The 12,040-nt window shown below is 34.8% G+C and overlaps 1 protein-coding gene across 4 annotated transcripts in view; it reads right to left on the minus strand.

Moving 5' to 3' along the window:
* Positions 1-12,040, minus strand: part of NSMAF (neutral sphingomyelinase activation associated factor) — a 65,275-nt gene that overhangs the window by 26,568 nt on the left and 26,667 nt on the right. For 3 of the 4 annotated variants that reach the window (XM_072604642.1, XM_072604641.1, XM_072604644.1), the window contains exons 10-14: positions 8,961-9,090; positions 6,625-6,696; positions 3,213-3,321; positions 2,372-2,425; positions 268-444 (exon numbers count right to left, since the gene is read on the minus strand). In XM_072604642.1, the coding sequence (XP_072460743.1) occupies positions 268-444; positions 2,372-2,425; positions 3,213-3,321; positions 6,625-6,696; positions 8,961-9,090 (542 nt within the window). The remainder of the gene's footprint in view (positions 1-267; positions 445-2,371; positions 2,426-3,212; positions 3,322-6,624; positions 6,697-8,960; positions 9,091-12,040) is intronic. The other variant, XM_072604643.1, reaches the window with a different exon arrangement.

The raw sequence follows: 12,040 nt of genomic DNA on the forward strand, positions 1-12,040 counted from the left end.
GAGGTTGTAGATACCAGACATGGTATTTCATCTATAGGAAACTCCCAGTATTGAAATTATCCTCACAGATGCTGAGGAGCAACTTATCTATAACTGTGTGCCCAAGGTTACACAGTTAGTATGTATTAGAAGCATAACTTGAAGCCAGGCCTTCCTGATTCTAAGGATGACCAACTAGCATTCCAGCCTATCACCCTCCTTTTCAGAAACCTTCAAGTGTTATAACAGCGTCAGTTACTATTATCTGAATATACATATGCTATTTACCTAATTCCGCACTGAAATAATCATTTATTATCCATGGAAACACAGGATACTGGGAGAGGTCATTACAGCTCCGATCAGCTAAGTTGTTGAGGTGCAGAAGATACTGATAATTAGAGATATGACCTCGCTGCCACTGCAACATGTAACTTTCTGCAGTATGCTCTGTAACGTGGTTTTCTAAAAAGAAAAAAAAAACACTGGGAGATAAAGCATTTGTTTCCAGATAACTGACCAATTAGGATAACCAATATAGGAATTTTAATGGTAGGCTAATTCATTTATTTTCACCATTTTTGCCTTCTGCTTAGATTATAAAGTGCTCCAAGGCTGTCTCTTTTAAATGTTAGTGAAATTTATAACATGCAAAATACTTCAGTATTTCCACAAAAGAGATCAACTCTCACTTCTTAAAACATTAAGTCAACACATAACTGGCAAGGGATCCTACCCAACTAGTCTCTGAGGAAGTGTCACATCACTTCTGGCATTTGATAACAAGGTTCTCTTAATACAAAAACATGGGTGGAAAAGCCTTCTTTCCTTGTTTTCTTTCAAACTTGGAAGAAGAAAACTGTTGATTATTTGCCAATGACTACATCTTGCTAGTACAAGAAGCAAAAGGAAGAAAACGAGGCTGTTCATCTGAGAAAATATGCTGGACGGTTGAAAATGATCTTTCACCAAATAGCAATGTTTTTCATACTGGGGCATAAAGATGATGGAAAACCAATACCAAAAAAAAAACCACCCAAAAACACAACAACAAAAATTGCGTTACACCAAATAACCAGTCAGACCCTGAATCTGGGGTAAACGCATTGGATTTTCCATCTTCTTTAGCAAATTTACTTTTGAGCTATTTCATTTATCTACTGGGTGATCATTTCTCCCTATTTCACCCAGGCTTGAACTATAGCAGCCAAATATGGGCCTAACATCCCTGCTGATCAGAACAGAAGTTTCTGACTTGCTCTGTTTGTGGCCTCCTTATACAATCTGGTGGGCTCTCAATCTGGGGACTCATCATTTGAGTATCTAACTTAGTGAGGGCTCAATTAGCTTTATCTCTGCTGAAGTCCAGGGCTCAAGTTCAAGTAATCTAGCAGCCTAAGCCTCCCCAGTAGCAGAGACTACATCACCACACCTTTCAAGTTACTGTTGACACTATCCCATGCTCTGTTTTATGTGGCACATAGCCTAGCAATTTCAAAGTTTCTTCTCTAATTTTCTCAAATAGCTACAAGGAAAGATTTCTTAAAATAAAACACTTTAATTATCTAACTTATCTTCTCCTATCTTCAACCCAGAAAAGGTGCAAATTATCTGAATCATAATCTGGACAATGAAAGCTTAGGAAAAAAGGAGGGTAGTATCCACATTTTGAGGGGAGAGGTAGAGGAAGTCCTAATTTGGTGACTAAAAAAAACATTAGGACTCATGACAGTTGCGGTTTTTACACTCTATGTTAAGAGGAAATAAAATGAAAAGTACAACTGAATAAATTTAGAAAGCAAGAAGTGTAAGTAAATTTATACCATTAGTTAAATCAATGCATTCAGAGTTAAGCTGAAGAGTTTACACATGAGAACAAAAAGAGATGGGTTGCATTTTTAGGAATAAGTTGCTTGAGGGGAATCTTTACTTCTAAAGAAGCATACACTTAACTCTATCTTACAAAATAGCCACTATATACAAAGAGATATTAAACTCAATTGGGAGTATTATCAGTAAAAGTCCTAGTCTGCTCCATGAAAACTACAATTTGACCAGGACATGGGGATTCAATATTCACAGTAATCAAGACTTGGCTACTGTTTATCCTCTGGTAATTCTATTATATAAAAATAATTTACCAAACCCCTACAAATAATTAAGACTACCTGTTAAAGACTGAGCTAATAGGGATTCTTGTTCTGGGTTTCATAAATTCAGAACTGAAGTGAGGAAGTCCAAAGTTCAATGAATGCCTTCTTATTTGGGAGGGAGAAGAAGTTATTAATCTAAAAAAATTAGACTGTAGTTCAGGGGAAGTTCAGTGGTTTGCTGGAGAGTGCTGGGCCTGGAGAGAGCAAACCTAAGGTCAAATTCTACCTCCGACACTTACTAGCTATGTGACCGTGGTGAGTCACTTGACCTCTGTCTGCCTCCGTTTCCTCATCTGCAAAATGGAGATAATAAAAGTACCTACTTCTCAGGATTATAGTCAGGATCAATGTATTTGTAAGGCATTTTGTAAACCTTAAAGTGCTACATAGATGCTATTATTTAGAAGGAACATTTTGTTAGTACTAAATAATTCTTAAGTTTCCTTTTCTTTTCAGCTATGTAACTGTTACCATAATCAATAATCAAAATGTGATTTACTAATGCACTTTAATCATACTATGAAGCAAAATTTGAATTACTTAATATAGCAAGAGAGAAATTTCTTTGACGTAGCTTCGTAATAACTTACTTCCAAAATGAAAGCTAACTTATCAAGAATTAGATAAACACTCTCTACTAAAGAAAAGCAATACATGAAAGTTGTGAAGAAAAAAAAATTAATACATCTTTGCTTTCATGTTGCTAAATTTTGTTATCCTAGATAAGAGGTAAATCAACTACGGTTATTACTCAGAACATGAATTTTTGACTTTTTTTATGTCATGGACTCCTTTGGCAGCCTATGGACCTCTTCTACGGAAAATGCTTTTTTACACGGATATAGTAAAATACATAGGATTATAAAGGAAACTAATCATATTTGAATAGTTATCAAAATATTAAAAAATATTTCATAGCTCTAAGGTAAAAACTCTCGATTTAGGGGAAATAAATGAAACTACATAGATATAATTTTAAATATTTTGTTAAATTCCTCTTACTCACTGACACAGTTACTGAAGCAGAAAGGCTAAAACCATTCAGCCTAGTAAGAACACAGTAAGAAGTTAACATCAAACCTAAATACGTTGCAATATAGAAATAGAGTTCATCTCTATCTTGAGATTCATAGAACTTTAAGTAAATGTCAGAACACAAGTCATCTTCTGTGCAAAACACTTCCAGACCCTATAAAGTTAGAGAGAAAAATTAAAACCAATGACATTATATTCATTTCATAACCACATTCAAAATACATAACAAAAATTTCAATTTTTTAATTTAATTTTTTAATTTTTTGGCTTTTTTGTACCCACAAATCTAGGGGTAAGTACTTTGGAGATCTCTGTAAGAGTGATGCCAAGGATCACTACATTAAGTGTTGTAAACATTCCTCATGTGTAGGATATAGCATCATGTATACAATGGGTACCAAATCTGGTCTTACTCTTTGTCTTAAAATTTTATGGAAGCACTGTGGCACTTTACATTTCACTTTTGATAAGCTACATGGTAATTTAATACAGTACCAACAAAAGTATTTTAAATCAACCATCTAAATAACCACAATTACATTTCAATTATATTCAAGCAGATTATCTGCTGCCTCATTCTCCCTAGTGCTAACTGGGTCTCTGCCTCCAGTTGGGATAAGACAGGAAAGTTTAGGATTATGGAAAAGAAATGTATACAAATTGCATCTCAGTAGTATGATTTGGGAATTATGTTTGGGGTTATTGTATTTATTCTATTAGTAGTGTCAATGGAAAGTAGTATAAGGCATGTCCAAGTAAGACATACAGTAACTCACCTTTATCTCCCTAATTTTACTTTTATACCTAGCTATACAGTAAAAGAGAATGGTACAATGGAGTCACACATGTTATTGAGTAAAAAGCTAGAGATTTAATTTAATTATATTCCACTGAAGGTCACCATGTATGTGCCTAGACCTATAAGACAAGACCATCTTCCTCACTGCTACAGAGTGGCCCTTTTAGAAGGAAGGAATCAGCTGGACTTCGGGCTTCAACGGAGGCCAGCAGCTCGGCTCCCACAAACCAACAAAAGACCTAAACACTGCACCAGAATGAACAGTGATCAAGAGATTCACTTGTAGGGAAACTACAGTGAGTGACTTCATCAATGTCAAAACTACCTTAAAAGTCAGCCAGAAGTCTATGGCCAAGAGGAAAGGAAACCTACTAGAAAATTCAGTGCCAGTGCAGGCAGACAAGATAAATGCTTCTTAACCCAACTACAGATACCTACAGTCTTCAAGATTCTGTATGTAGAGGCACCCCACAAAAGATCCAGAGTTAACCGGTAATCCATAGTACTGACACTGCTGGGAGAAGTAGCAACTAGAACACCCTGGTCCAGGGGCTCTGAGGACCACAGCACTCTGTCCTAAGACACTATCAAAGGTCCTAAAGATGAAACAATCTGAAGCTGAGGGTGTTAAAGCCTACAAATGCTCTTAGCCTAGACACAACTGAAGAAGTGGAGATAATCTCAGGAATCCAGGTCAAAATCAAGCATAGCTGATTACCCACCCAAGAGTGGAGCAAGGAGGAGAGTCTGGCCCAGGCACAAAGTCCCAATTCAGGAACTAAGACAAGAAATACTAGTAAACAAAAGAAGACACAGATCACTCTCCAAAATTACTACAGAGAAAAATCGAAAAAGTAAATCTAGAAGAGGAGAACAATTCTTGCTCTATTAGCAATAACTGTTAGAAAAATCTCAAAGGAAAAAAATGGATTTTCCACAAGGACTACATCAACACCTAGAAGAAATGAAGTCAGAGATTTTTTAAAATAAAATTTAAAACTCGTAAGAAAGAATTAGAAATAAACAGCTTAGAACAGAGGGTAGCAATGGACTCTGAAAATCAAACTATTGCAAACAGAAATTAGTGGCTCTGTGAGACAATATTCTAATAAGGGGAGAAGAAACAAGCAAGCCTTTGAAACATTAATATTTTCAAAGGACATCAAGGGAATTAAATAAGACTAATATAATAAGACAAAGTAAGACTTAGGGCATAGGCTGGTTCTGATCTGATGGTTTAAAAAGAGGAAAGAAAAAAGAGATAAAAGGAAGACATAAATGTAGAAAAGTGGAAGAATGGGATGGAACTTACTATTGAGTTGAATGAGAAGAAAAGTGTATGGAAGGGTGGGAAGAGAAGGCATCAGATGAAATTTACCTTTACCTGAACCAGGCAAACACACCCACAGAGCTTTATGTAAGAATACAAACAAATCCATAGGGAAGTGGGCAAGAATGGGGGAGAGGGGAATTAAGAAGGAAGAGGACACAGAGGGAATATTCACAAGCAAAAAAATCTTTAAACTTCAAAGAATCTTTAAACTGAAGTAGAATTACAAGGGGGAAAAAAGCAAAGAACTGGAAACTGAGGGGGTGCTCATGAATTGGGAAATGGTTAAATAAATTTTGGTATAAAATCATAATGGAATATTACTGTACTGAAAGAAGTTATAATTACAAATTATAAAAGAGACCATTTCAGAAAATCTTGGGAAGACTTGTATAAATTGATGCATAGCAAAGTGAAGAGAAGGAGAACAATTTATATAATAACAACAATATTGTAAAAAAAAAAAACAACTTTAAAGGGCTTAGAATTCTGATCAAAGCAATGACCAACTATGACTTGAGGATTTGCAATAAAGCACCTTATTCATTCATTGACAGAAAGATGATGGACTCAAGGTGAAGAGACACCCAATTTGAGACATGACCTCATGCTTGTTTAACTATGTTTTGTTGTTGTATGGCTTTCTTATTCTTTTTTCAATAGAGGGAAAGGAAGATAGGGATTAGTGGTGTTGATATCAAAACACATTTTTTTAAAGGGTCGTTGATGTGTGTGTGTGTGTGTGTGTGTGTGAACACAAATACACCAAAAAGAATAGAACTGGAGTTCAGAAGGAAGCACAGATAAGGAGGGCAGTTTTGAAAATAACATGTTGAATTTATTACATATATTTTAAAAATAAGTGATATGGTTTAGAGAGTCAAAGCTTCATCTACAATCCTCCTTTTATGTTTGGATATGAGAGTATTCATTTTGGTGAGTATTTGTTAAGTTTAGAGAAAAAAAACTTAAAAAAAGGAAGCCACTTTATCACAGTACATCAATTAGTACACCTCATCTAAAAGGAATGAAAGCTAGATTATGCCAAGGAAGAGCATGGTCATATTTTTCAGAAAATTAGTGTGAATTTACAGACTTAGTAAACTCAAGATGTGTCATTCCATCAATGAGCAGGGATTTAATTTCATCAGTGTGAGAACTACCACTATTGACACAGTTGCCAAAAATTATGTCAGAAGTGGTTTTGAACCCATGTCTCCCTAATTATAAATCTATCACTCTCTCCTATGTTCTGCTCTTTGTTTCATTAGCTCAGGAAATGTAAACTATTAATCTAGAAGAATCAAGGATGTGCTTTTTTTACTCACCAGAGGCATGAGGCCATGTCTCCTTTTGTAAATCCGGCGCACATCTTGAAGTGTTATTTGGACTACAGGTTTCTTTAAGAGAAAGAACCCCAAGAATCAAATGCTGGCATATTTAAGTAAGAAACTAAGTATTTCTTAGCTGTTCCCATTCTTTAAGACAGTAATTTCATAACTTTAAAAAATAATAAGCAGAGTTATAATTTCTGAGAAATTAGATTAAATTCTAATACAACTGTGAGGAAGAAAGAAATGGCTTCTCAAAGTTCTTTTTACCTTTACGGAGTTTTTCTCCCCTTACACCCTAATTACCTGTAGCAAAGATCAAATTAAACTTAATTTTTTTTAATGAGGAGCTACTTTTGTTTTATGGAAGCCTTGAATCAGATGGTGAAGAACCCAACAGTAGAGTCCCTGATGGCTATGATAAGATAAAGGATGCTTTGTTTGCCCTAAGATGGAGGGAAAGTACATTATTGTGCTCTCCCTCCCAGTGGACCACAGAGCTTAAGATCTAGAAAGGGCCTTAGAAGTCATCTAGTCTAACTAGTCCAAAGAGGATAGTTAACCAATGTCAGACAAGAAGTAATGAACACAGCCTGGATTCAAACCCAGGTCCTCTGACTCCAAACTATACTACTTGTCCCTGTAAATCACAGAAAGAAGACATCGTAGAGAAGGGGTTCATGGGAGCAGCAAAACACTGAGATCTACCAGGCAAAACTTAGTACTAAACAGTAAATCTAAAGCAACTGGATAGGAATCACTAAAGTGGAGGTTAATATAAGGAATATTAGGAGTTGTCAATACTTTACTGCTTAAATCAAAGTAATATAAATAAGCTTTTCAAGAGCTTCCAGCCCAGGCTATCATAATTACTTTATGGAAAGATTCTGCCTTAATGCTCTGAGCTGTAATTACCAAAAGACAATTTGTTAGAACATTAAAGAAAGCCCAAAGCTGTATGATCAAGAGGAGGCTTGGCTAGAAGTCTTGGCTAGCTTGTCCTACCACCTAGTGGATATAATTTTAATAGCACTACCTTCCAAGTAGAAAAATCCTAGGTGGTTCATTGGAATTTGAAGAGATACTGGAAAATTTCCCGTTTTCCAAGACTAAGGGCGCTATTAACTACTTCAGCTTCCTTTGCCAGATCAACTCGAACGTATTAGACCATTTTAGAAATCTTGTTCTTTAGTGGGCTTTAAAAAGGGCCAGATCTTGATATGCTAAACATCTTAACAAGTTTCAATTTAGAACATGAATTTCTCTTGCCAATTCCATTTCTGGCCTAGCAGGAACTAGAACCAGTAGCCAAACACTATTAGTAAATCTGAGAAGGAAGAAATTGTTTTTGCTCTATAACAGTAACTCCACCTGTTAGCCTCGAGAATCCTTTATTGCATGTCCTTAGAGAGGATGAAATGAATAAAGAACTTCTTTTGAAAGAGAATTAAATCTAGTGATTTTTATGTAATAAAGTAGGGACGAAAGAATAAAATGATACCCATATATACCTACTGTATATAAATATACAGCAAATATTCATTTTCACTCTTAAGCAAAAAGACAAAGTGAGTGCTATTACCCAAGAAAATCTAGTGGGTCCTTCCAGTTAGAATGTAAGCTCCTTGAGGGCAGAGACTGTTTCATTAAAAAAAAAAAAATTGTTATCTTTAGTGCCTAACCCACAGTCTCTGGAAGATAGCAAGAACTTAACAAACAACTGTTATAGAATAAACCCATCAAATATTTTCTTTCGAGGTGGATTTTTTCTGTCTCCCTTACCTACTCTTCCTCTACTCTTCATAATACATCTTGTACTCTCCATGCTCTTCCCTCCTTCCTGGAATACAGTGCTACGGCATGCCTGTAGAGAGCTTTCTACATTCTTACCTTTGCTCCTGGGGCTTTCTCCTCCTTCTATCATATTGGCTCCCTTCTCCCATCAGTGAGCTTGCAGGGGCCTTCAATGTGAGGAAGGCCCCAGGTCAGCCAGGCTTCATTCTCCCAGCTGAGTTTCAACTCTGTGGACTTTATCAACATGTCCCAGTAGGGTATTTTCCCCACCTCCCCATAAAGCTCCTTTTTATGTGTTGACTTTCCCCATTAGAATATAAACTCTTTGAGAGTAGAATCTGTCTTTTTTTGCTTGTATTTGTATCACTAGCACTTTAGCGTAGTGTCTGACACATGGTAAGCTCTTAATAAATGCTTGTTGCCTGCCTTAAGTAATTAAGACTTAAATTCAAAATGACTGAATGGCAAAGAATTAAAGCTATACTATTTAAGGATCACTGAATAAGAATTCCACTAATGTGATACTCATTTTTACTTACAGGATACCCATTAAGAGGCTGGAAATACAGGTTTGTGTCAGTGATACACACGTGTCCAGGATTAGTCACTAGTGGCGTCACCATTTCTGCTTTACATTCCATCTTGAAAATTTCGGAAAGACTTTGGAATCTAAGAAATTTTTTTTAAAGGCAAGAAGTTCTTTCTTTTAAAATAAAAAATGAAACATCTTGAAACTGAGACACAATTTCCAATTTAGATTAATCTAAACTGAAATCTAGATTTAAGTATGTTCTTATTTTCTAAGTACTAAATTCAGGAGAAGAGTGCTAATTTAGATAAGCTTTATATTCTTTTTAATGGCATAACCTTCCAAATAAAACATGAGATACCATCTACAATAAAGGATGATTTAGAAGTCTTTGCTTTGTAGAGAACAGTACCATAGGGATTCTATTCTATTGAAAAGTGTGCCATGAAAAAACTCAGATCTTAAAATCATTTTCATATTAAAATTCATTTATATGATTATCTACAACATTACTTTTAAACACAAGTGCACAGAGACCTTTGTTTAACATTGCATTTACAAGCAAATGTTCATTCAACTGAGTAAGATGAATCCTTTCAAAAAAAGGACTTTTTTTCCTTTGATCTATTGAACTATTTCAGTTACCTCAAATATCTCCTTTTCCTCACCAAAATTATACAGATAATAATTGGATCTTTCCCTTCAGATTTATATAATATATCTACCTGGCCTAGTAGCAATGCCTTTTTAATTTTACCTTTTTCCCATATTTGTTTTCCTTTACAAAGATCAACCCCAACATATTTCTAAAAAGGGATTAATAACTAAACTTGTGAGAATGCAAACACAAAAGTTTCAGCTGAAACCTACCCTAAAACCTAGCTAAGCCTTTCAGTTTTCTTATCTGTATGCCTGTTTGGCATAGGATGAACTACCACCTTAAAAAAAAAAAATCCCTAGCATCTGTCTCAATGTCTGCCTGGTACAAGACAGAAATTCAACACATGCTTGTTGATGCTACAAAATGGAAAATTGTGATTACATTAAATTAAAAAGGTTTTGTACAAATAAAACCAATGTAGCCAAACTCAGAAGAAAAGAAGAAAACTGGGAAACAAATTTTGTAGCCAGTTTTTCAGATAAAGGTTTCATATCTCAAATATATAGAGAAATGAGTCAGATTTATAAGAATATGAGTCATTCCCCAATTGATAAATGGCCAAAGGATATAAACAGGCAGTTTTTGGAAGAGGAAATCAAAACTATATATAATTAGATAAAAAGTGTTCTAAATCATTATTGCTTAGAGAAATGTAAATCAAAACAAATCTGAGATGTCATCTCTCACCTACCAGATTGGCTAAAATGACTGAAGGGGTAAATGACAAAAAGTTAAAAGCGATGTGGAAAAACTGGGACGCTAAAACACTGCTGGTGGAACTGTGAACTGATCCATTCATTCTGGAGAACCATCTGCAATTATGCCCAAACAGTTATAAAACTGTGTATGCCCTTTGACCTAGAAATATCATTATTAGATCTGTTTCCCAAGGTGATCAGGGAAAAAGGAGAAGAACTTATGCATTCTAAAACATTTATAAAAGTTCTCTTTGTAGTGGCAAAGAATTAGAACTTGAGGGGACGGCCATCAATTGGGAAATGGCTGAATAAGATGCCGTATATGATTGTGATAGAATACTATTGTGCTGTAAGAAATGATAAGCAGGTTGTTTTTAGAAAAACATGGAAAGATTTCTACGAAATAATGCAGAGTGAAATAGCAACATTGTTCAAGGAGTAACTGCGATCCACCTCCAGAGAAAGAAGCAACATATAAAGTATGCATTATGTGGTTCCATTTATATATCTATATTAGATGTTGGCTTTCTCTAATAGGGTTGGAAGGGAGAGAGGGAGACAGCTTGGAACTCAAAATGTAACCAAAACAAAACAAAAAGTTTAAAAGAAAAGAACGTTAAAAATAAATAATAAAAAATTTTTAAAAGCTTGATATTTGCATGATTTTATGACAACATGCTACATACAACACAATGCAATATATCCACAGCAATCATTTATTGTCTACATTAATTTCTAAGCCTACAACTGAGTCATGAGCAAATGGACATAAATTTAACTTCTTCGTTGTCAACATTCATTCTTTTGATTTCTTTGTCATGCCTTACTGCTATTGGTAAGAGTTCTAAAACTATTGAACAGGAATAGCCAAAGTGAGCTTAACTAATGCTTATTTTTTTAAAAAATGTTTATTTGTCTTTGCCTTGAAGTCATTTCCAGGCGTGTGGAAGGGGAAAAACTTTCTTCTCTCCTCTCTTTCCCAGACTGAACCTTTCCCTTATATCAATGAAAACAAAAAACCAAGGAAAATAACTTCACCTGATAATGTATATTATACTCTGCTGTACTAGTCCCAGGCAGACTTCATTATTGGTTCTCTGGGACCACCATTTTTCAGTTATTTGCTATTCAGGTTCATTTGATTTCTTAAAAATTTACATTGTTGCAATTATGTGTGTATCATTCTTTTGATTCTGCTTATTTCCATTTATAGAAATCTCATGTTTTTCTAAATACCTCATATTTGTAGTTTCTGTATTAATAACATTCCACATTATACATGTACACATATATTGTAATGGAATATTACTGCTTATGAAAATGTGTACGCACATACATACATACACACACACACACACACACACACACACACTCTCACAGTTTTTTCAGCCATTCTCCAATTAAGGGAACTCATTTTTGGTTTTATTTCTTTGCTAAACAAGGAAGTTTAATATTTGTTCTTAATGGGAATGTGCTTGTCATACACACACATATACACACACACACAGGTTTCAGACTTTTAAAATCTTTATGAAAATATTCTTTTTTTATGTTTTTAACTTAAAATGAGTGTTGTATTTTATCAAAAGCTTTCCCTGCATCTAGGTCTAAATGCATATTCTTTATTTTTTCTTGCTGATGTCACATTGTTTTCCTGAGATTGTTTTAAAACAGCACTGAATCTTATTTATAAATCCTACTTGAGTGTGATGAATATATGTTTGCCTTCCT

The sequence above is a fragment of the Notamacropus eugenii genome, chromosome 4 (genome assembly GCF_028372415.1).
Source record: "Notamacropus eugenii isolate mMacEug1 chromosome 4, mMacEug1.pri_v2, whole genome shotgun sequence".
Lineage (NCBI taxonomy): Eukaryota > Metazoa > Chordata > Mammalia > Diprotodontia > Macropodidae > Notamacropus > Notamacropus eugenii.